The 25,815-nt window shown below is 51.1% G+C and overlaps 1 protein-coding gene across 7 annotated transcripts in view; it reads right to left on the minus strand.

Moving 5' to 3' along the window:
* Positions 1–25,815, minus strand: part of SLC35F4 (solute carrier family 35 member F4) — a 277,284-nt gene that overhangs the window by 1,885 nt on the left and 249,584 nt on the right. For 6 of the 7 annotated variants that reach the window (XM_064150221.1, XM_064150418.1, XM_064150299.1 and 3 more), the window contains 3 exons: positions 14,125–14,344; positions 6,464–6,589; positions 3,037–3,229 (listed from right to left, as the gene is read on the minus strand). In XM_064150221.1, coding sequence (XP_064006291.1) covers positions 3,037–3,229; positions 6,464–6,589; positions 14,125–14,344 — 539 coding nt within the window. The remainder of the gene's footprint in view (positions 1–3,036; positions 3,230–6,463; positions 6,590–14,124; positions 14,345–25,815) is intronic. The other variant, XM_064150532.1, reaches the window with a different exon arrangement.

Raw genomic sequence — 25,815 nt, forward strand, 5'->3', positions numbered from 1 at the left:
ATAATCCATCATTTCTCCTCCTACCTGAAGGAAGCTGATCCCAGCTGCCCCTCCTGACTCGAGGCTGGGTTGTCCCTGTCATAGTAGTGTATTTTCCATGAAAGGCTGCACACCTCTCTAGTTAGATCACACATCAAAGGTGACAGCAGCAGGAATTCATGCTCTAAATGACACCAAATACCATTAGCTGATAAAGGTAACTATGAACTAAGCAGACTGGAGTGAGGCCATGCTCTTGCTGCCACGTTGAAGGCAAAATGAAAGCTGACAGAAGCACAAACTTTCAATGCCTTTCATTTATGGGTTGGTTTGGTTCGTTTTTTTTCATGAGAGCATTCCCAGCCAGATCCAATTTCCTGGACTGACCAAATGCAAACTACAAAGATCTTCCTGTTCTTAGCATTCATAAAATCATAGAATCAATCAGGTTAGAATCATAGAACCAATCAGGTTAGAATCATTGAACCAATCAGGTTAGCATCATAGAACCAATGGGGTTAGAATCATAGAATCAATCTGGTTAGAATCATTGAACCAATCAGGTTAGACTCATAGAACCAATCAGGTTAGAATCACAGAACCAATCAGGTTAGAATCATAGAATCTATTAGGTTAGAATCATAGAACCAATCAGGTTAGAATCACAGAACCAATCAGGTTAGAATCATAGAATCAATTAGGTTAGAATCATAGAACCAATCAGGTTAGAATCACAGAACCAATCAGGTTAGAATCATAGAACCAATCAGGTTAGCATCATAGAACCAATCAGGTTAGAATCATAGAACCAATCAGGTTAGCATCATAGAATCAATCAGGTTAGAATCATAGAACCAATCAGGTTAGAATCATATAATCAATCAGGTTAGAATCATAGAACCAATCAGGTTAGAATCACAGAACCAATCAGGTTAGAATCATAGAACCAATCAGGTTAGACTCATAGAACCAATCAGGTTAGAATCATAGAACCAATCAGGTTAGCATCATAGAACCAATCAGGTTAGAATCATAGAACCAATCAGGTTAGCATCATAGAACCAATCAGGTTAGAATCATAGAACCAATCAGGTTAGCATCATAGAATCAATCAGGTTAGAATCATAGAACCAATCAGGTCAGAACCATAGAATCAACCAGGTTGGAAGAGACCTCCAAGAACTCTAAGATCAACCAGTCCAACCTATCACACTCTGTCCAATCAACTAGACCATGACTGCCTCCAGCCATTGCAGACAGAGGCTGATGCTGTGGCAAGATGCCAGGTCCTCCTTCACTGTCCATCATCCAGTCCTACTGTGATGAGTCCCTTGAATAAACAGAGCAAGTTTGTTTGCTCTGCAGGGTTGTTCCCTTGTGCCTGTATTATACACTTGGGTAGGTTGCTGGATGAGAATTCATCCCTACTTTTTCTGTCCCTTAGGTGTTCATGGGGCAGCTGCAATTTTGTCCTGAGCACTTTGAAGATGCTCAGAGTACTTCAACTCTCAGCCTGACCATGCCTCAGGGAATCTATATTGATGGGCTATGTACCAAGCACCCTCTTTGCTTCCACTTAATACACTCCTAGTGGAGACAAAAAGCTCTTCAATTATGAAATAACAGAGGCTTTACTAAGGAAGTGATGTTGTTATATGTGGTAATCAGAACAGCCCTGGGCTGAATCCATCAGATACTCTGCCTGGCTAGAGGACAGTGATTGTGGCTCTGAAAGAGGGAGCACCATGGGAAGGCAGAGGGAAGCCTGCAGCAGAGAATCATTCCAGGTTGGAAAAGACATTTAAGATCAAGTCCAACCATTAACCTAGCACTGCCAAGTCCACCACTAAACCGTGTCCCTCAGCACATCTAGACATCTTGAAGGAGTGATAGCCCTTGCAGAGGCTAAGGCAAAGCTGTGTGAGCTCTACCCAGAGTCCTGCAACCCTCCCAGAAAGGTGTCTCAGTGTGGGGCCCCACACACACCCCACAGAGTGTGCAAGGAGCTGCCTGGGAACATGCAGCCCTCTGGATCTACAGCAATCAAGCTGTGCCAGAAACAGAACCAGCAATGAAACTACAGTAGGAGTGCAAAGCCAAGGAAGGGACAATTAGCATCACAGCTTCATCCTCATTCTCTGCTATTAGCATTACCATTAATGCTTCCTATGACACAATGTCAATAATTTCTCAAGGAGTACCTGTTTGCACTGTGATCAGAGAATCATAGAATCAGGCAAGTAGGAAGGGACCTCCAAGCTCATCCAGTCCAACCTAGCACCCAGCCCTGGCCAACCAACCAGACCATGGCACTAAGTGCCCCAGCCAGGCTTGGCTTCAACACCTCCCTGGGCAGCCCATTCCAATGCCAATCACTCTCTCTGCCAACAACTTCCTAACAACATCCAGCCTAGACCTCCCTTCCCACAGCCTGAGACTGTCCTCTTGTTCTGTTGCTGCTTGCTTGGCAGCAGAGCCCAGCCTCACCTGGCTACAGCCTCCCTGCAGGCAGCTGCAGGCAGCAATGAGCTCTGCCCTGAGCCTCCTCTGCTGCAGGCTGCACACCCCCAGCTCCCTCAGCCTCTCCTCACAGGGCTCTGCTCCAGGCCCCTCCCCAGCCTTGCTGCCCTTCTCCAAACACCTTCCAGCACCTCAACATCTCTCTTCAATTCAAGAGCCCAGAACTGGACACAGCACTCAAGGGGTGGCCTGAGCAGTGCTGAGCACAGGGGCACAAGAACCTCCCTTGTCCTGCTGGCCACACTGCTCCTGAGCCAGCCCAGGATGCCATTGGCTCTCTTGACCACCTGGGCACTGCTGCCTCATCTTCAGCTCCTCTCTCCCATCACCCCCAGCTCCCTTTCTGCCTGGCTGCCCACCAGCCACTCTGATCCCAGCCTGTAACACTTCTTGGAGTTCATCTGTGTGAGAGCTCTTCTGCCTAAGGCGGGGGGAGGGGGGTGGGGGGTGGGGAGGGAACAACATTCTGTGCCTGGTGCTAATTTTGTACTGATGCAAGGAGAAGAGCTGGAAAAAGGATACATTTTTATCACATACCTAACCAGAGGCCAGCAACGCCACAGAGGTAGCCCCAGGGCACAGCAGAGAAGGGGGACCAGTACTCCACCTTGGTAAAATACAGTATGATTGGGGTGACAGAGATGAAGATTAGATTGAAGAAGCCCAGTGTAGACACAAAATGTGCTGCTTCCCCGAAGTTGGCACTGCCAAGAAACATTTTGAACAAAACCTGCACAGAAGAGGAGAGAGGAGGGGTTCAAAAGTCATGCTTGTCACAGGAAACAAGGCCACCCTGCACAGAGTGCTCCTCACTGCCCTGGGGCAGCAGGGCACAGGGCAGTGTGCTACAACCCAGCCCTTTCCTACAGAAGAGGTTAGCAAGAGGAGCTTTGGTCCAAGTTGATGCCCTTTCCTGAATGTTGTCACAGACAGGGATGCCATGGTCTGGGATACTGCTGGCACAGGGATGCCATGGTCTGGGATACTGCTGGCACAGGGATACCATGATCTGGGATACTGCTGCCAGAGGAATGCCATGATCTGGGATACTGCTGCCATAGGGGTACCATGGTCTAGGATACTGCTGCCATAGGATGCCATGGTCTGGGATACTGCTGCCATAGGATGCCATGGTCTGGGATACCGCTGCCATAGGATGCCATGGTCTGGGATACTGCTGCCACAGGGATACCATGGTCTGGGATACTGCTGCCATAGGATGCCATAGTCTAGGATACTGCTGCCATAGGGATGCCATGGTCTGGGATACTGCTGCCATAGGGATGCCGTGGTCTGGGATACTGCTCCCATAGGGATGCTGTGGTCTGGGATACCATGGTCTAGGATACTGCTGCCATAGGGATGCCATGGTCTGGGATACTGCTGCCATAGGGATGCCGTGGTCTAGGATACTGCTCCCATAGGGATGCCATGGTCTGGGATACCATGGTCTAGGATACTGCTGCCATAGGGGTGCCATGGTCTAGGATACTGCTGCCATAGGGGTGCCATGGTCTGGGATACCATGGTCTAGGATACTGATGCCATAGGGATGCCATGGTCTGGGATACTGCTGCCACAGGGATACCATGGTCTAGGATACTGCTGCCATAGGGGTGCCATGGTCTAGGATACTGCTGCCACAGGGATACCATGGTCTGGGATACTGCTGCCATAGGAATGCCATGGTCTAGGATACTGCTGCCATAGGGGTGCCATGGTCTAGGATACTGCTGCCACAGGGATACCATGGTCTAGGATACTGCTGCCATAGATATGCCATGGTCTAGGATACTGCTGCCACAGGGATCCTTGTGTCTGTCCAACAGGGCTTAATGCAAAATGCCATGAGGAGCAAATGTAACAAAGAACCCAAGGACCACATGCAAGGAAGTCACCGGATTTGGGCTGTGCTTGGCACTGTTAGAGTCTGTGAGAGGACTCCAGTGGCTTTCACAGCACCAACCTTCTGTGAGAGGAAAACCCAGCCTGGAGGGACATCTTTCGAATTCTCAGGCAGCACAAGCTTCACAGAGGGTTTGTCCTACAAGAGCCTGAATTCATGCACTTGTGGATCACAGCATCACAGAATCAAAGAATCATAGAATCACAAAAGCATAGAAGCAGTCAGGGTTGGAAGGGACCACAAGGAGCAGCCAGTTCCAACCCCCCCTGCCATGCCCAGGGACACCCTACCCTAGAGCAGCCTGCACACAGCCTCAGCCAGCCTGGCCTCAAACACCTCCAGCCATGGGGCCTCAACCACCTCCCTGGGCAATCCAGTCCAGCCTCTCACCACTGTCCTGCTCAACAACTTCCTCCTCACCTCCACTCTCAATCTCCCCACCTCCAGCTTTGCTCCATGACTAAATCAGAATGGTTTGAGTTGGAGGGGACCATTAAAGGTCATGTGGTCCAACCTCCTTGCAGGGAGCTGCTATATCTTCAACTGCAGCAGGCTGGGAGGTAACTTCCCATCCCAATATGACTAATTCTGAATTTCTTCTCTTTTACACACAGCCCTCACCCTCCCTGAGCTGACACTAAGCACAACCACATTCAGCTCAACCTATTTCTAACTCAGCCACATCCCTGCCTTCTTCATTTCTCACCTTCAAGAGCAGCCACTGCTTTGAAGCAGGGGACAAAGCTCTGTGTATCTCAATGCATCACCTGCACTAGGCACACGCAGGGGCTCCAAGTCCAGCACGAGCACAGAATGCACAAGAAAGCTGCAGTGCAGAGCAGGGATGAGCTGCTCAGTTGTCCCCACTAGGAAAAGCTCTATACACATCCAGCATCTTCTCCCTGCTGCCCACAGCACATCCCTCCAGAACAGTCATAGAATCATAGAATCAAGCAGGTTGGAAGAGAGCTCCAACATCATCCAGGCCAACCTAGCACCCAGCCCTGGCCAATCAACCAGACCATGGCACTAAGTGCCTCAGCCAGGCTTGGCTTCAACACCTCCAGCCACAGAGACTCCACCACCTCCCTGGGCAGCCCATTCCAATGTCAATCACTCTCTCTGACAACAACTTCCTAACAACATCCAGCCTAGACCTCCCCTGGCACAACTTGAGACTGTGTCTCCTTCTTCTGCTGCTGCTTGTCTGGCAGCAGAGCCCAACCCCACCTGGCTACAGCCTCCCTGCAGGCAGCTGCAGACAGCAATGAGCTCTGCCCTGAGCCTCCTCTGCTGCAGGCTGCACCCCCCCAGCTCCCTCAGCCTCTCCTCACAGGGCTCTGCTCCAGGCCCCTCCCCAGCCTTGCTGCCCTTCTCTGGACACTTTCCAGCATCTCAACATGTCTCTTGAATTGAGGAGCCCAGAACTGGACACAGTACTCAAGGTGTGGCCTGACCAGTGCTGAGTACAGGGGCAGAAGAACCTCCCTTGTCCTACTGGGCAGCCCATTCCAATGCCAATCACTCTCTCCGACAACAACTTCCTTGTTGTTGCCTAGACCTCCCCTGGCACAGCTTGAGACTCTGTCCCCTTCTTCTCTTGCTGCTTGCCTGGCAGTGTTACAAACTGTGGTGGCAGGAAATGGTGAAAACATGACCCTAAAGTCCTCGCATGGTAGAATCACAGAATCATTGAATCAACGAGGTTGGAAGAGACCTCCAAGCTCATCCAGTCCAACCTATCCCCCAGCCCTATCCAATCAACCAGACCATAGCACTAAGTGCCTCATCCAGTCTTTTTTGCATAGGTGGCAATGCAAACTTCACTAAGGGCTCCTAAAGCAAAGTCCTTCTGAGCTTTTGGCAGCTAACACTAATTGCCAGCACAGCAGATTTCCTGACGGGGTGATGTGACCTGCACCCAACACAAAATGATGCAGGAGGGATAAACAGAACCAAACCATTTTTATTGCCCAGTGATTCAACGTTAGTCCTGCTGCATTTTCAACACCAGATGTCCAAGAAGGTGAAGAACAGCAAGGAAGAGCTCTGACCTACCTTGTAGAGCGCAGAGGTGGAGGCTGATCCGACGGCGTAGGCTACCCCGATGATGGAATCGCCCTGGAAGCCATCTGCATAGGCCATCATGACGATGCCTGTGATGGCCATGATGGCTGCAACTATCTGCACAGACAGAGCAAAGCAACACACAGCTCAGCAAGGCTTCCTCCCACCCAGCGAGGGTATGGCTGCAGGGGGTTCTCAGCGACTATCTCTGCCTTGGAGCTCTCTTGGTTTCCCTTAAGGAGGGGAAATCAAGTGCGGTTGGGAGGGAGGTAAAAGACAAAGCAAGCCCAGGCACTGACAGTGAGATGGATCTGGAGCACTGCAAATGCTCCTGGGAGCTACTGACAGGATGTTTAGCATTAAGTGTTTCATGGAATCAGAGAATGCGTTGGGTTGGAAGGGACTTTTAAACCTTTAAAGGTCATCTGGTCCAGTTCCCTTGTAGGAAGCAGAAACACAGAATCATAGAATCAAGCAGGTTGGAAGAGATCTCCAAAAGCATCCAGTCCAACCTAGCAGCCAGCCCTGGCCAATCAACCAGACCATGGCACTAAGTGCCTCAGCCAGGCTTTGCTTCAACACCTCCAGGGACAGCAACTCCACCACCTCCTTGGGCAGCCCATTCCAGTGCTGTGGTGGATTGTTGCCAATACATTTCATAGCATCAACCAGGTTGGAAGAGACCTCCAACATCAGCCAGTCCAACCTAGCAACCAGCTCTGGCCAGTCAACCAGACCATGGCACTAAGTGCCTCATCCAGGCTTTGCTTCAACACCTCCAGGGACAGCAACTCCACCACCTCCTTGGGCAGCCCATTCCAATGCTAATAGATTTCATAGTAAAACCCAGTCCAGCCTCTCACCACTCTCATGCTCAACAACTTCCTTCTCACCTCCAGTCTCAGTTTCACCACCTCCAGCTTTGCTCCATTCTCCCCAGTCCTGGCACTCCCTCACAGCCTCAAAAGTCCCTCCACAACTTTTTTGTGGCCCCCTTCAGATGCTGGCAGGCCACAAGAAGGACATCTGGGAGCCTCCTCTGCTCCAGCCTGCACAGCCCCAACTCTTTCAGTCTGTGCTCACAGCAGAGCTGCTGCAGCCTCTCAGCATCCTCCTGACCCTACTCTGGACACTGTCCAGCACCTCCACAGCCCTCTTGTCCCAGGGGCTCCAGAACTGGATGCAGGACTCCAGGTGGGGTCTCAGCAGAGCAGAGCAGAGGGGGAGAATCCCCTCCCTGGCCCTGCTGGCCACACTTCTGCTGCTGCAGCCCAGGCTCTGCTTGGCTTTCTGGGCTGCAAGTGCACACTGCTGGCTCCTCTTGAGCTTCTCCTCCAGCAGCACCCCCAAGTCCCTCTCCTCAGGGCTGCTCTCCAGCCAGTGACTGCCCAGCATGCCTCTGTGCTTGGCATTGCCTCCATTCAGATGCAGGACACTGCACTTGCTCTTGTTGAACCTCCTGAGCTTGGCTTGTGCCCACCTCTGCAGCCTGTCCAGGTCCCTCTGGATGGATCCTGCCCTCCAGCCTGGCTGCTGCACCACACAGCTTGGTGTGGGCAGCAACCTTGCTGAGGCTGCACTCAGTGCCTCTGTCCATGGCACCCACAAAGATGTTGAACAAGACTGGTAGTGAGACCATGGTGGAGGAGGGCTTGAGTCCCTTCACTCAGACACCACCACCTCTGCCTTAGGGCCCTTACTGGTGAGCTGCCATGGAGGACAGGGAAGCATGTTGAATTTTCCAGTGCTTACATGGGAATCTGCTCTGCACTCCTTAAGAGCAGAGGTGCTGGAAGACATCACCATCTGCTGAAGTCAGGGCACATCTGCCACTGGCCACACCTCACCCAGCATGCAGCACTGCTTATGTTGGTCCCTAGGCTTATATCTACCTGAGGGCCTGGGAGCAAAACAAAGTTAAGTTCTCTCAGAACAAGGAGTTTCAGTCCTGTTCAGCAGGAGCAGTCCCTAGAGAACTTCTCCCTTCTACCTCTGGTTTAATGAGTGCTTTGCTAGTGATGTAGCTGTGCAATGTTTCTCTTTACAGGTGATCTCAAGATACAAATACCACAGAAGCCTCAGCCTTGAAGCAATGCAAAATTCCACCCATGACCTCCCAGACATCACCACTGCCTTCTCTATCAGTTTGCAGAGGCTACCCCTTGCCCTGCTGCACTGTCTGGACAGTTTCATCTCAGGCTGCATGACACAGGCCTGCCTTGCCCATAAATTTGGATGTAGCATTTCAGCTGTCAGCTGGAATAATTCAAGCAATGTCTCTGTCAAGGCAAAAGAGGAAAGTCCAACATAGTTATCTCCTCCTTCCAGGAGGAGATGTAACTCTTGGTGCACTCATCACTCAGACACAGTGAGAGAGACGTTGTGCCGTGGTCTAGATGACTGGATAGGGCTGGGTGCTAGGTTGGACTGGATGAGCTTGGAGGTCTCTTCCAATCTGCTTGATTCTATGATTCCAATAGTGAAAAATCAGTGGGTTCATCAGCCCTAGTAGGAGACTCTTCCTGTTGGAAGTCATAGACTCATAGCTGGAAAAGACCCTTGAGACCATCAGGTCCAACCAACTCTGCCAAGTTCACCACTAAACCATATCACTAAGTGTCACATCTAAATGACCTTTAAACATCCAGGGGTGGTGACTCAGCCATCTCCCTGGGCAGTGTGTTCCAGAGCCTGACTCTCCTTCAGCAGCCTTTTTAATCCTAATCTCCATCCTAAACCTACCCTGCTGCAGCTTGAGGCCATTCTCTCTTGTTCTAGCAATAATTACCTACCAGAAGAGACCAGCACCTACCTCTCTTTATTGTCCTTTCAGGTAGTTCACAGCCTCACAGAGTGTCAGGGGTTGGAAGGGACCCAAGGAGATCATCCAGTCCAATGCCCCTGCCAGAGCAGGACAATCCTATCTAACACAGAGGAACACATCCAGACAGGCCTTGAAAGGCTCCAGTGAGGGAGCCTCCACAACCTCTCTGGGCAGCCTGTGCCAGGGCTCTGGGACCCTTACAGGAAAGAAGTTCCCCCTTGTGTTGAGCTGGAACCTCCTGTGCTGCAACCTACACCCATTGCTCCTTGTCCTATCCCAGGGAGCAGTGAGCAGAGCCTTTTCCCCCTACTTCTGACCCCCAGCCCTCAGAAGTTTATAAACATTGATCAAATCCCCTTTCAGTCTTCTCTTCTCCAGACTAAGCAGCCCCAGGTCCCTCAGCCTCTCCTCATCAGGCAGCCCTCCTGTCCCCTCATCATCCTCATAGCCCTCTGTTGGACCCTCTCCAGCAGATCCCTGTCCCTCTGCAACTGGGGAGCCCAAAACCAAACACAGAACTCAAGATGGTAGAAGGCAATAAGGTCTGTCCTCAGCCTCATCTTCCTCAAACAAAACAATCACTCTTCATAAGACTTATTCTCTAGGCCCTTCAGCAGCTTAGTTGCTCTTCTCTGCAGCTGCTCCAGTGCCTCTGTGTCTTTCTTGTACTGAGGTGCCCAAAACTGAACATGCTACTTGAAATGTAGCCTTACTGATGCTGAGTACAGGAGGACAATCATTGCCCCACTCCTGCTGGTCACACTATTTCTGCTACAAGCCAGGCTGCCATTGGCTTTCTTGGCCAGCTGGGCACACTGCTGGCTCATCTACAGCTGCTTGTCGATGATAACCTCCAGGTCTCTTTCTGCCAATACATTTTCCCCAAGCCAATACATCTTCCCAGTTTACAGAGCCAGTTTCCCAATCAAATATTCCCAATCAAATCAAATATTCCCAAACAAATCAAATATTCCAAATCAAATCAAATATTCCCAATCAAATCAAATATTCCCAAACAAATCAAATATTTCCAAAGCCAATCATGTTTACAACTACCTGAAGGGAGGCTGTAGCCAGGTGGGGTTGAGCTCTTCTGCCAGGCAAGCAGCAACAGAACAAGGGGACACAGTCTGGAGTTGTGGCAGGGGAGGTCTAGAATCATGGAATCAGTCAGGCTTTGAAGGGACCACAAGGATCATCTAGTTCCAAACTCCCTACCCTGGGCAGGGACACCCTACCTCAGATCATGCTGGATGTTGTTAGGAAGTTGTTGTCAGAGAGAGTGATTGGCATTGGAATGGGCTGCCCAGGGAGGTGGTGGAGTTGCTGTGCCTGGAGGTGTTGAAACAAAGACTGGCTGGGGCACTTAGTGCCATGGTCTGGTTGCTTGGCCAGGGCTGGGTGCTAGGTTGGGCTGGATGATCTTGGAGGTCTCTTCCAACCTGGTTGATGATATGAAATCTGTTGGCATTGGAATGGGCTGCCCAGGGAGGTGGATGAGTCACTGTCCCTGGAGGTATTCAATCAAAGCCTGGCTGAGGCACTTAGTGCCATGGTCTGGTTGATTGGCCAGGGCTGGGTGCTAGGTTGGGATGGATGATCTTGGAGGTCTCTTCCAACCTGCTTGATTCTGTGATTCTATTCTTCCTTTTAAAAAGGGAGGGGAAAGTGGAAGGTGCTCTGCTTATCAGGTGCTCTCAAATAAAGCAGTCATGCCTGATTGATGTAGGAAAAAAGAGCCAGGCTAAGTTGCACAGTCACAGGCTTAGAGAAGGGAATGGGGAAGTTGGTTGCTTTGTCTTTTGAAAGGCTTTTCCATATTGAAGGACAATGTCTGGTCCTGAAACAACTAAATTGATGGGCATATATGGAGCACCATTAGAGGAATAAGACTTGACACTGGAAAACATGTAAGAACATTGTTTGGGTTTCACATTCAAAGCTCTTCCTCCAAGTTGTACACCACTGTGTTAGCCCAGCTTATCTCTTCCTAGCAATTGTCATGTTGAAGAGGGACAGGGATCTGCTGGAGAGGGTCCAGTAGAGGGCTAGGAGGATGATGAGGGGACTGGAGGGCATGGCTGATGAGGAGAGCCTGAGGGACCTGGGGCTGTTTAGTCTGGAGAAGAGTAGACTTAGAGGGGAGTTGATAAATGTTTATAAGTACCTGAGGGCTGCCAGGAGGGGGGGACAGGCTCTGCTCACTGCTGCCTGGGATAGGACAAGCAGCAATGGGTGTAAGCTGCAGCACAGGAGGTTCCAGCTCAACACAAGGGGGAACTTCTTTCCTGTAAGTGTCCCAGAGCACTGGCACAGGCTGCCCAGAGAGGTTGTGGAGTCTCCTTCTGTGGAGCCTTTCAAGGCCTGTCTGGATGTGTTCCTCTGTGATCTGTGTTAGTATTGTCCTGCTCTGGCAGGGGGGTTGGACAGGATGATCTCCTTGGGTCCCTTCCAACCCCTAACACCCTGTGAGCCTGAGATCCTGTGAGCTGGGCTGTGCAAAAAGCACCAGCAGAAAACCTGCGAGGCTGTTCACACCTCTGGGGGCTGTTGGCTGTTTTCTTGTTCTGTTTGGGCATCACATCCTGCGATTTATGTGCTTCAGAAACCTGAGAGCACATCCTGCAGCCTTCTGTAAGCCATAAGGTCACTGTGAAGCAAAGGGGGTTGTTGTAGCTGACAGCCTGTTTAACAAGGCTTTTAATTAATGCAAGAGAGTAGTAGCTGTCTTTGAAGCCTCCTGGTAAGGAATGAAATTAGTCTGACTGACTCCTTTTTTTTTCCTTTTCCCCTTGGAAGACAGCAAGGCTGACCAACATTTTATTCAAGAACAACTTTGTTCCCATGTGGAGCACAGCAGAAAATGAGATGATGCAGTAAAGAGACCTGTCTGCAGGCCAGAGCCATGGAATCATAGGATCATAGAATCATAGAATCAGGCAGGGTTGGAAGGGAGCACAAGGAGCAGCCAGTTCCACCCCCCCTGCCATGCCCAGGGACACCCTACCCTACAGCAGGCTGCACACAGCCTCAGCCAGCCTGGCCTCAAACACCTCCAGCCATGGGGCCTCAACCACCTCCCTGGGCAACCCATTCCAGCCTCTCACCACTCTCATCACCAACAACTTCCTCCTCACCTCTGGTCTCAATCTCCCCACCTCCAGCTTTGCTCCATTCCCCCCACTCCTGGCACTCCCTGAGAGCCTAAAAAGTCCCTCCCCAGCTTTTTTGGAGGCCTCTTCAGATCCTGGAAGGCCACAAGAAGGTCACCTGGGAGCCTCCTCTGCTCCAGCCTGCACAGCCCCAACTCTTTCAGTCTGTGCTCACAGCAGAGCTGCTGCAGCCCTCTCAGCATCCCTGTCAACCACTCAGAGAGCAAAACCCAAGATGTATTAATTCAATATCATTCAGGAAACACAATAAGGAGTTTCAACATGCAGATACTTAAGCTCATTTAAGCAACATTCAAGCTGACAGAACCCCTTGAATGCAAGAAACCTTTAAAATGTTTGTGTTTGCTCTGAGCCAAAAGTACCTCAGCTTGCAGAAGTCCCAGTGTAATTTGGATATATTATTCCATTGTGAGATAGTCAGAAGTGTCATAGAATCATAGAATCAGGCAGGTTGGAAGAGACCTCCAGGAGCATCCAGTCCAACCTAGCACCCAGCCCTAGACAATCAACCAGACCATGGCACTAAGTGCCCCAGACAGGCTGTGCTTCAACACCTCCAAGCACAGAGACTCCACCACCTCCCTGGGCAGCCCATTCCAATGCCAATCACTCTCTCTTACAACAACTTCCTAACAACATCCAGCCTAGACCTCCCCTGGCACAGCTTGAGACTCTGTCCCCTTCTTCTCTTGCTGCTTGCCTGGCAGCAGAGACCAACCCCACCTGGCTACAGCCTCCCTTCAGGCAGCTGCAGACAGCAATGAGCTCTGCCCTGAGCCTCCTCTTCTGCACACCCCCAGCTCCCTCAGCCTCTCCTCACAGGGCTGTTCTCCAGACCTTTCACCAGCTTTGTCACCCTTCTCTGGACATGTTCCAGCACCTTCTATCTTGGTGTCATCTGCACCATCTCCTGCTTGGTGTCAGCCTCCTAGCTTGGTGTCATCTGCAAACTGCTGGACCCAATCACCTGTTCCAGATCATCAATAAAGCTATCGAGCAGGACTGCAGCCAGCACTGATCCCTGGGGCACACCACTAGAGCCAGCTGCCAACTGGATGTGGCACCACTGACCACCACTCTCTGGGCCCAGCCTTCCAACCAGTTCTTGACCCCTATCAGACTGAATTAACTCTGTTAACTGACTGTATTTGAGCAGTGTAACCCAAGAGTGAACATGCAGCTGCAAGTCCACCTCTTCCAATTCATCCAATTGCAGTTAGCTGTAATGGAATCATAGAATCATAGAATCAAGCAGGTTGGAAGAGACCTCCAACATCATCCAGTCCAACCTAGCACCCAGCCCTGGCCAGTCAACCAGACCATGGCACTAAGTGCCTCAGCCAGGCTTTGCTTGAACACCCCCAGGGACGGTGCCTCCACCACCTCCCCGGGCAGCCCATTCCAATGGGAAATCACTCCCTCTGTGAAGAACTTCCTCCTAATATCCAACCTATACTTTCCAAGATCAACTTCCTTCCGGGCTTTGAGATCTCTAAGTGATCTTCAGGCTTGGGTTTGCATCATAAAATCATATGAGAAATGGTTTCATGGCATATGCACACCGTCAGGCAGCAGCACTATGGCAGCAGGACAGCTCATGGGTTTAAGTGCAGTTATGGACACAAGAGAGAGTTGAAAATCAGGCATGCCATTACCCTTGCTCCCATGAACCTGTCTTTCAGCACAATCCAAGAAAGCAAGAAGACAAAAGCTTTGTTACAACAGAACAGGGCAGAGACGTCTGTGGCTGTCAGCTTCTTTAAAGCCAGTAAGTACAGGTAGTTAGTCAAAGTCCACAGAATAGAAAAGGGAGCAGTCCTTTTAAGAAAGAGTTTCAGCGTCAGACCATCTTCACCAAAAATCCGACTGCATTCCCTAAGGAAAGAAAAGAGTTCACAGCTCAGCCAGGATCTGCCTCAGCATCGGCTGCAGCGCAGCAAACACTCATCCGCTCAGCGCCTCCAGCCAAGCGCTTCGCCTAACTGCTCCACGCACACACACACACACATAAAGATCTTTGCTGTTTCATTTGCATAGAGGAAACAAAAACCCCAAACTTGAAGCAGCAATTTCACAGAGAGAAAAGTAGCAACTTACCTGGCACAACCACGCTTTCCACAAGAGTGACCCCAGGGAGCAATGAAGGTTATCTCTAACACAGCGACAGCTCTCAGGCTCTGCTTGAGGGCCATGAACAGAGGGATTATAGCCTCTATTTCTGCTCTCTAGCTTGGCTAATTCTTTTGTTCCAAAGCCTATTTTTATTCTTATTGAAACAGATTCTGGTATATGGATGAGTAAGCTCATAAAAATTGACTAAAGACAATCAAAAACCCTGCCAGAGACATCACTGCAGGGCAGGGAGTGAGCCACCAGCCAGTGGGACTGAGCCAGCCAAACATAGAACCATAGAATCAAGCAGGTTGGAAGAGACCTCCAAGATCATCCAGTCCAACCTAGCACCCAGCCCTAGCCAGTAAACCAGACCAAGGAAGGAAGGAAGGAAGGAAGGAAGGAAGGAAGGAAGGAAGGAAGGAAGGAAGGAAGGAAGGAAGGAAGGAAGGAAGGAAGGAAGGAAGGAAGGAAGGAAGGAAGGAAGGAAGGAAGGAAGGAAGGAAGGAAGGAAGGAAGGAAGGGGGAAAGGTATTTAACAGAGCCACCAGCCAGTGGGACCAAGCCAGCCAAACAAGAGTGGAAGGAAGGAAGGAAGGAAGGAAGGAAGGAAGGAAGGAAGGAAGGAAGGAAGGAAGGAAGGAAGGAAGGAAGGAAGGAAGGAAGAGAAAGGGAAAGGTATTTAACAGAGCCAGCAGCCAGTGGGACTGAGCCAGACAAACTAGACTGGAAGGAAGGAAGAGAGAGGGGAAGGTATTAAACAGAGCCAGCAGCCAGTGGGACTGAGTCAGCCAAACATAGAATCATAGAATCAACCAGGTTGGAAGAGACCTCCAAGATCATCCAGTTCAACCTAGCACCCAGCCCTATCCAGTCAGCTAGACCATGGCACCAAGTGCAGTGGAAGGAAGGAAGAGGGAGGGGAAGGTATTTAACAGAGCCAGCAGCCAGTGGGACTGAGACAGCCAAACAGGAGAGGAAGGAAGGAAGGAAGGAAGGAAGGAAGGAAGGAAGGAAGGAAGGAAGGAAGGAAGGAAGGAAGGAAGGAAGGAAGGAAGGAAGGAAGGAAGGAAGGAAGGAAGGAAGGAAGGAAGGAAGGAAGGAAGGAAGGAAGGAAGGAAGGAAGGAAGGAAGGAAGGAAGGAGGGAAGGAAGGAAGGGAGGAAGGGAGGAAGGGAGGAAGGGAGGAAGGGAGGAAGGGAGGAAGGGAGGAAGGGAGGAAGGGAGGAAGGGAGGAAGGGAGGAAGGGAGGAAGGGAGGAAGGGAGGAAGGGAGGAAGGGAGGAAGGGAGGAAGGGAGGAAGGGAGGAAGGGAGGAAGGGAGGAAGGGAGGAAGGGAGGAAGGGAGGAAGGGAGGAAGGGAGGAAGGGAGGAAGGGAGGAAGGGAGGAAGGGAGGAAGGGAGGAAGGGAGGAAGGGAGGGAGGGAGGAAGGGAGGGAGGGAGGGAGGGAGGGAGGGAGGGAGGGAGGGAGGGAGGGAGGGGGAAAGGAATTTAACAGAGCCACCAGCCAGTGGGACTGAGCCAGCCAAACAGGAGTGGAAGGGAGAAAGAGGGAGGGAAAGGTATTTAACAGCTTCAATTTGCCATACAGTGGGAAGTTGTGTTGGCTTGGAGAGGCTTCTTTGTGGACTAAATTGCAAACAGCATCTCTGCTTTCCCAAGCACTGTGTCATGCACAGCTGAAGTGAGTTGTTTGTTTCTTAGGATTTCACTAAATGGATGGATCAGATCAGAAGATGCTGCTTTTGTGGACAGCCCTCCTGGGTAAAGTGGCACCTACATGGACTAAGAGGAGACTGAGCACTTGGACAAGCATCTTAACATGGACTAAGAGGAGACTGAGCACTTGGACAAGCATCTTAACATGGACTAAGAGGAGACTGAGCACTTGGACAAGCAGCTTAACATGGACTAAGAGGAGACTGAGCACTTGCACAAGCATCTTAACATGGACTAAGAGGAGACTGAGCACTTGGACAAGCAGCCTAACATGGACTAAGAGGAGACTGAGCACTTGGACAAGCAGCTTAACATGGACTAAGAGGAGACTGAGCACTTGGACAAGCATCTTAACATGGACTAAGAGGAGACTGAGCACTTGGACAAGCACCTTAACTGAAGGTCCACCAACTGAACCCCTCCAGAAACATCTCTACCTTTCCCAGTTGGAAAGGACAGTTCTTATCAGCTCCACTACCTGCAGTTGTGCTTAAAGGGATTCTTTGAGTTATTCTTGGTAGCCTTGCCTCATTTCTGCACATGAAATGCCTTCTGACACCTCTAAAAGATAAGACATCTCACAAGTGAGTGCTTCATAGGACTGGAGCACCAATTGGAGTGAACCAAGGTACCACCAAACTGCAATGAGGCAATGTTAAAGGACTAATCTGAATGCCATGAGGCATCAAGGGCCCAAAGAGTGCACAGCCAAACACAGCAGGAGCAGGGAGGTCATTCTGCCCCTGTACTCTGCACTGGTTAGACCACACCTTGAGTACTGTGTTCAGTTCTGGGCCCCCCAGTTTAGGAGGGACATTGAGATGCTTGAGCGTGTCCAGAGAAGGGCAACGAGGCTGGGGAGAGGCCTTGAGCACAGCCCTACGAGGAGAGGCTGAGGGAGCTGGGATTGGTTAGCCTGGAGAAGAGGAGGCTCAGGGGAGACCTTATTGCTGTCTACAACTACCTGAGGGGTGGTTGTGGCCAGGGGGAGGTTGCTCTCTTCTCTCAGGTGGCCAGCGCCAGAACGAGAGGACACAGCCTCAGGCTGCACCAGGGGAGATTGAGGCTGGAGGTGAGGAGAAAGTTCTTCCCTGAGAGAGTCATTGGACACTGGAATGGGCTGCCCGGGGAGGTGGTGGAGTCGCCGTCCCTGGGGCTGTTCAAGGCAGGATTGGACGTGGCACTTGGTGCCATGGTCTGGCCTTGAGCTCTGTGGTAAAGGGTTGGACTTGATGATCTGTGAGGTCTCTTCCAACCTTGGTGACACTGTGATACAGCTGAGTGTGCACAGCCAAACCTGCTCTCTGGAAGATTGCTATCACACTGATTGTGTAGAACTAATGAGCAGCTTCAAAGAAAGCACTGCAATGTGAAGCCACAGAATCACAGAATCAGTCAGGGTTGGCAGGGACCACAAGGATCATCTAGTTCCAACCTCCCTGCCATGGCCAGGGACAGCCTACCAAAAGAATGTGTTATTTGCAGAGGGCAGTGGTGTAATAATTACCCTGAGCTGGCTTTGCTTTTGAAAACAGAATAGTTTTCAGGCCTTCTAAGGCACTTTCAGTAATTCTGGGCAATTCTGCTGTTAAAAATACTACACTGTCATTTATTTACTATTAAGAATTGAAAACAGTACTCTGACTTCAAAGAAAGTAGAGTAATAACATGTCTCTAACAAAAGAGAGCCACTAGATCTGACTTAATAGCCATTAGATCTGACTTAATAGCCACTAGGTCTGACTTAATAGCCATTCATTCCCTGCTGCCCCTAAAACAGCCTGAGGTACAAAGCAGTCACATCTGGAAGTGATAAATTCCTTCCCTAAACTCTGTGCCAGGGTGTCCAACAAATTAACACTCAGCACAGGAGGACCTGCTCATTAGAACCATAGAATCAGGGAGGGTTGGAAGGGACCACAAGGAGCAGCCAGGTCCAATCCCCCTGCCATGCCCAGGGACACCCTACCCTAGAGCAGGCTGCACACAGCCTCAGCCAGCCTGGCCTCAAACACCTCCAGCCATGGGGTCTCAACCACCTCCCTGGGCAAGACAGTCCTGCCTCTCACCACTCTCATGCTCAACAACTTCCTCCTCACCTCTGGTCTCAATCTCCCCACCTCCAGCTTTGCTCCATTCCTCCCAGTCCTGGCACAACCTGAGAGCCACAAAAGTCCCTCCCCAGCTTTTTTGGAGGCCCTCTTCAGATGCTGGAAGGCCACAAGAAGGTCACCTGGGAGCCTCCTCTGCTCCAGCCTGCACAGCCCCAACTCTTTCAGTCTGTGCTCACAGCAGAGCTGCTGCAGCCTCTCAGCATCCTCCTGGCCCTGCTCTGGACACTCTCCAGCATCTCCACAGCCCTCTTGTCCCAGGGGCTCCAGAACTGGATGCAGTAATTCAGGTGGGGTCTCAGCAGAGTGGAGTAGAGGGGTACAAAGTAGTCACTTTTGGAAATGAACAAATACCTTTCCTAAACTTTGCCAGGGTGTCCAACAAATTAACACTCAAGGCACAGGAGGATCTGCTAATTGTCTCCTTCACTCTGGTTCTCAGAGAGCTTTTCTCCCACAGAACAGAACAGAGATGTTCAACACAGAGAGTTGCAAGTGGTGTGCATCATCCACCTGAGATGCAAAGCGCATCATAATATAGTTTAGGTAGGAAGGGACCTAAAGGATCATCCAGTTCCAACCCCCTGCCATAGGCAGGGACACTTCCCATTGGAACAGGTCACTCAAGGTCTCATCCAACCTGGCCTTGAACACCTCCAGGGGGGTGGGAGCAGCCACAAGCTCCCTGGGCAGCCTGTGCCAGTGTCTCACCACCCTGACTAGAAAGAACTTCTTCCTACGATCCAGTTTCAATCTCCCCTCTGCCAGTTTAAACCCTTTACCCCTTGCCCTGTCACTACAAGACCTTGTCAGTAGTCCCTCCCCAGCCTTCCTGTAGGTCCCTTGCAGATACTGGAAGACCACTACAAAGTCTCCTCGAAGTCTTCTCTTCTCCAGACTGCAGAGCCCCAACTCTTGTAGCCTGTCCTTAAAGCAGAGCTGCTGAAGCCCTCTTAGCTCATATATACTCAGTGAAGCAAATACATGAATGCTTAAGTTTGACTGTAGGCTTTTATATCACTGATTTCAACAGCACTTAGAGTTTCCTTGCCTGGGAATGGACTCAGGGGTAGCAGACTTGAATGTGTGTTGACATGGAGATAGAAGGTTATGCTTAAGAGATGTTTTTCTGCCTGTGAGACTCAGGTGGATGCAGAAGGTGAATCTGAGCTCAGACTATGTTTCACTTCAAGGAAACTTGGAGGGTAGGAGAGCCCTGCAGAGGGACCTGGCCAGGCTGGATGGGTGGGCAGAGGCCAATGGGATGAGACTGAACAAGGCCAAGGGCAGGGTTCTGCACTTTGGCCACAACAACCCCAAGCAGAGCTACAGGCTGCGGACAGAGTGGCTGAGAGCAGCCAGGCAGAGAGGGACCTGGGAGAGCTAGTAGATAGGAGCTGACAGTGTGCCCAGGTGGGCAGCAGAGCCAATGGCATCCTGGGCTGGCTCAGGAGCAGTGTGGGCAGCAGGACAAGGGAGGTTCTTCTGCCCCTGTACTCAGCACTGCTCAGGCCACCCCTGCAGTGCTGTGTCCAGTTCTGGGCTCCTCAATTAAAGAGAGATGTTGAGGTGCTGGAAGGTGTCCAGAGAAGGGCAGCAAGGCTGGTGAGGGGCCTGGAGCAGAGCCCTGTGAGGAGAGGCTGAGGGAGCTGGGGGTGTGCAGCCTGCAGCAGAGGAGGCTCAGGGCAGAGCTCATTGCTGTCTGCAGCTCCCTGCAGGGAGGCTGTAGCCAGGTGGAGTTGGGCTCTGCTGCCAGGCAAGCAGCAACAGAACAAGGGGACACAGTCTGGAGTTGTGGCAGGGGAGGTCTAGGCTGGATGTTGTTAGGAAGTTGTTGTCAGAGAGAGTGATTGGCATTGGAATGGGCTGCCCAGGGAGGTGGTGGAGTCTGTGTGCCTGGAGCTGCTGAAGCCAAGCCTGGCTGGGGCACTTAGTGACATGGTCTGGTTGATTGGCCAGGGCTGAGTGCTAGGTTGGCCTGGATGATGTTGGAGGTCTCTTCCAACCTGGTTGATTCTATGAGGCCTTTGACCTGGGTGCACTGTGTCTGTGTCACTATTGCATGGCAGCAGAGGCAGAATGCTCTATCTCATGGGAAGAGCAGCACTGCACTGGGACCCACAGACTTGCAGGGGGCCTGCTCTCTTCAATCCACTGGGAATTCTGCAATGGGGTTTTGATGCACAGCTGGATCATTACACAGTTGTAAATCCAACCTGTCTCAGAGAGTTTCTTTGAGCAAAGGAGTTTGTGCTGTGTCAGAACAAGGCAGAAAGCTGCTTAAGCTGCTTACAGCAACACAGGCACAGCTTTATGTATCCCTGTGCTGTGCTCACAAGACTAACAGCCAAACCATCCAAGCACATCACTCTGGTGCAGTCTGCAAGGCAGCAGGACAAGCTCTCCTACAAATGTGCCATGGGAAATTGTATTCCTGTCACCCATGGTGGCCCTCCCACTGCCAGGGAGATGTTGGGAATAAGCCCAATGCTCCTGCTGCTCTGCAGAGGAGCAGGTGGCTTCCAAAGGAGGGGAGGAAGGATGCCAGAACTGGACAGGTTTTGTTGTTTTGCAGATCTCCAGGATGTCAGCACAGATTGAAACTCAGACCCAAGTCATAGACTCATAGAATCAGTCAGGGTTGGAAGGGACCACAAGAAGCAGCCAGTTCCAACCCCCCTGCCATGCCCAGGGACACCCTACCCTAGAGCAGGCTGCACACAGCCTCAGCCAGCCTGGCCTCAAATACCTCCAGCCATGGGGCCTCAACCACCTCCCTGGGCAACCCAGTCCAGCCTCTCACCAGGAAAATGGAGTCTGAAAATGCCCTGAGTGTGAATTCTCAAGTGGAGGATGCAGTGATTCCTGGCTTGGACTTTATGACCTGCTCAGCTATCTGGGGGAGGCAGTTGTGGCTATATTGTAAATGTTATTTATCTCTGAGTTCTCAGAAGCAGCAGGAGAGTTGCACAATATTTGATGTACAGCAGTGTACAGCATTGTACAGCATTAGAATTCATCTCTAAGTGACAGAGATGAGGAGCAGCACTGGGCACTGGCTCCAGTGCACAAGCCACAGGGCTAGCAAGAGGAGAAGGCTCTGCAACACTAAGCAGGCAGAGGAATTCAGCAGGCACAGATCCACAGCTAGGAAAAGAAATCTGGAAACACTTCTCAGGCCCCAGGCAATGGACTTCTGAAGCAGATGGAGGAGGCTCCATCACACACAGCAGCATACCATGATCCATACCACGGATCCTCACAAGTCCATGGGACCAGATGGGATCCATCCTAGGGTGCTGAGAGAGCTGGCAGCTGAGCTGCCCAAGCCACTCTCCATCCTTTACCAGCAGTCCTGGCTCACTGGAGAGGTCCCCAAAGACTGGAAGCTGCCAATGTGATGCCCATTCACAAGAAGGGCTGGAAGGAGGAACCAGAAAACTACAGAGCTGTCAGCCTGACCTCAATGCCAGGCAAGGGCATGGAACAGCTCCTCTTGAGTGCCATCACAAAGCACCTACAGGATGGCCAAGGTCCTGCCTGACCAACCTGATCTCCTTTTATGATCAGGTTCCTGCCTGGTGAATGTGGGGCAGGCTGTGGATGGAGTCTGCCTGGACTGCAGCAAAGCCTTTGGCATTGTCTGCCACAACAGTCTCCTGGCACAGCTGGCAGCTCCTGGCTTGGACAGATTCACTCTGTGCTGGGTCAAGAACTGGCTGGACTCCTCAATTCAAGCGAGATATTGAGGTACTGGAAGGTGTCCAAAGAAGGGCAGCAAAGCTGGGGAGGGGCCTGGAACACAAACCCTATGAGGAGAGGCTGAGGGAGCTGGGGGTGTGCAGCCTGCAGCAGAGGAGGCTCAGGGAAGAGCTCATTGCTGTCTGCAGCTGCCTGCAGGGAGGCTGCAGCCAGGTGGGGTTGGGCTCTGCTGCCAGGCAAGCAGCAACAGAAGAAGGCGACAGAGTCTGGAGTTGTGCCAGGGGAGGTCTAGGCTGGATGTTGTTAGGAAGTTGTTGGCAGAGAGAGTGATTGGCATTGGAATGGGCTGCCCAGGGAGGTGGTGGAGTTGCTGTGGCTGGAGGTGTTGAAGCCAAGCCTGGCTGAGGCACTTAGTGCCATGGTCTGGTTTACTGGCCAGGGCTGGGTGCAAGGTTGGCCTGGATGATGTTGGAGGTCTCTTCCAACCTGCTTGATTCTATGATTCTATGACCAGACAAAACAGAGAGCAGTGGTTCTGTCCTGCTCTAGGGTAGGATGTCCCTGCCCATGGCAAGGAGGGTTGGAACTGGCTGCTCCTTGTGGTCCCTTCCAACCCTGACTGATTCTATGATTCTTGGTTAAAAACAAAGAGCAAAGAGCTGTTGAGAAGGTTGTGCTGCTGTGCTGAGCGAGACAGAGACCTGATGAATTCACCTCCATGCCTAGAACAACTCCATGAATAATGCTCAGGGAATCAGGAGGCAGGATGAATACATCATTTTCCCAGCCATGGCTACAGTATATTGCCTGGGGCTCTGTGGGGCTGGTTCAGTGCTTCACTCAGCCTCTTTGGCATGCATCTGAAATTAAACTTGCAGGAGTCCTCAGACATGACACTGATTAAAACCCTGAGCTCAGGAGAGAGGGCTCCATGAGTCCCCTCCCCATACACTTATCTCTAGGCTGTGTTGATTTAAAGGCAGAGAGATATCTAAGGGCAGCTGACCCTGAAACTATGACACAAACTATTTCCAAGTGGAGAAGCAGTCTATTTAAAACCTGCCCTCTAACATAAATAGCTCTTTTTATTTGCAGCCATCAGGGCTGGGCAGTGTGCCATGCTCTCAGGAGTTACAGCTCCTCAAGCAGTCCTGCAGCTTCGCCTCTGGCAGCCACTAAACAACTTGCCTCACTCCTTTGTTATTCTGATGGCAGCCGCTGCAGGAGAATGAGTTTATTCACCCCTGGTGCACAGCAGCCTCTGGAGTGCAATGCAGCAGCTGGTTTGAAAACAGCTAACCGAGCTAGCAGAAGCTACCTGGGGTAATGTGAACACAAGAGAATGGAATTCCACCACCCAGATTAAAACTTGGCAGGGCTGCAGTGACACTAAGGCAGCAAGAAGCAGCCTGGGACCTTGTGTGAGTACAAGTTACTGCATCATAGAATCATAGAATCAAGCAGGTTGGAAGTGACCTCCAAGCTCATCCAGTCCAACCTAGCACCCAGCCCTGGCCAATTGAAGAGTCATAGAATCAAGCAGGTTGGAAGTGACCTCCAAGAACATCCAGTCCAACCTAGCACCCAGCCCTGGCCAATTAAAGAATCATAGAATCAAGAAGGTTGGAAGTGACCTCCAAGAACATCCAGTCCAACCTAGCACCCAGCCTTGGCCAATTAAAGAATCATAGAATCAAGAAGGTTGGAAATGACCTCCAAGAGCATCCAGTCCAACCTAGCACCCAGCCCTGGCCAATTATAGAATCATAGAACCAAGCAGGTTGGAAGTGACCTCCAAGAGCATCCAGTCCAACCTAGCACCCAGCCCTATCCTGTCAACCAGACCATGGCACTAAGTGCCTCAGCCAGGCTTGGCTTCAACACCTCCAGTAAGCCTTGCTTTCAAATCTTAGTATGAGTTCTCTCACTCCTAAGGCTCTCCAGGTCCACTTCATGGTTATGAGCAGAAGGACTGGAAGTGAACATAAGGCAAAAAAGATTCAAATCATAGAATCAGAGACTCAAGCAGGTTGGAAGAGACCTCCAAGATCATCCAGTCCAACCTAGCACCCAGCCCTGGCCAAGCAACCAGACCATGACACTAAGTGCCCCAGCCAGGCTTGGCTGCAACACCTCCAGGCACAGAGACTCCACCACCTCCCTGGGCAGCCCATTCCAATGCCAATCACTCTCTCTGCCAACAACTTCCTAACAACATCCAGCCTGATCTAGGGTAGGGTGTCCCTGCCCATGGCAGAGGGGTGGAACTAGATGATTCTTGTGGTCTCCCTTCCAAACCTGACTGATTCTATAATTCTATGATTCTAGACCTCCCCTGACACAACTTCAGGCTGTGTCCCCTTGTTCTGTTGCTGCTTGCCTGGCAGCAGAGCCCAACCCCACCTGGCTACAGCCTCCCTTCAGGTACCTGCAGACAGCAATGAGCTCTGCCCTGAGCCTCCTCTGCTGCAGGCTGCACACCCCCAGCTCCCTCAGCCTCTCCTCACAGGGTTTGTGTTCATTCAGTGCTCCTATCTAAATGATGGCATCTGCTGCAGTAAAGTATCTTCCAGCTGCAGGTCAGGAGACAGACCCCAGCCAGAGCACTGCTGGTTGAACAGCTGGTGATTTGCTTTCCAGAGCTGACCCAGGCTGAACATAACAAAGAGCCTGGGCAGCAGTATTTGTCTGCTCAAGAGCTGCAGTAAAAGCAAGAGGAATTGTGCACAAAGCTCTCACATGAGCAAGGGAGCAGTGTGGGAAGCAATACCACAGGAATGCTGTCTCCCAACAGGCAAGGTCCAAGGGAAGCCTTGTTTCTGTGCTGCTGATCTTCCTGCCTACTGCTGGGGCTGGAGGAGGTTCAGACAACAGAGATCCTCACTGAGGAACCCTTTACAGTGAAGATGAAGTTTTGCAGTGCTGTTTCATAGGTGGACTGAGCTAATGTGACCTTATTGTGACCTTCTTGTGGCCATCCAGCATCTGAAGGTGGCCTCCAAAAAAGCTGGGAAGGGACTTTTTAGGCTCCAGTCCCCCTCCTCATATCACTTCATCATATCTGATGAAGTGATATATATGATTCATCATATCCCCTCATCAAATCACTTCCCAGAGAGAGTGATTGGCATTGGAATGGGCTGCCCAGGGAGGTGGTGGAGTCTCTGTGCCTGGAGGTGTTGAAGCCAAGCCTGGCTGAGGCACTTAGTGCCATGGTCTGGTTGATTGTCTAGGGCTGGGTGCTAGGTTGGACTGGATGAGCTTGGAGGTCTCTTCCAACCTGAGTGATTCTATGATTCTATGATCCTCTACCCACAGTCTCTGCTGGGCTCTCTGCAGTAGTTCCTTGCCTCTCTCTTGAACTGAGGAGCCCAGAACTGGATACACTCACTAGGACAGAGGGACCTTGATCTTCTGCTGACACTCTTCTTATTGCACTTGACCACAAAACTGAACCTCTAAGGTAAAGTGTGAGTGATAAGACATCCACAATTTATCATCTCAAAGATTAAAAACCTTCCAAAGAGCCCATTTAGAGTTGAAGATTGAGACCTCTCTCCTTCTGAGTGGGGTTTATTAAAGTAAGAGTAGCTCTGTGCAGCTTTGGCAGCCTGGGGCAGCCCTCTACAAGTCACTCAATCACTCTGCCAAGGTACCACAGATACTGTTTCTTCCTGATCCACTGGGAATATCTGCTGGACAA

The sequence above is a fragment of the Pogoniulus pusillus genome, chromosome 1, assembly GCF_015220805.1.
Source record: "Pogoniulus pusillus isolate bPogPus1 chromosome 1, bPogPus1.pri, whole genome shotgun sequence".
Lineage (NCBI taxonomy): Eukaryota > Metazoa > Chordata > Aves > Piciformes > Lybiidae > Pogoniulus > Pogoniulus pusillus.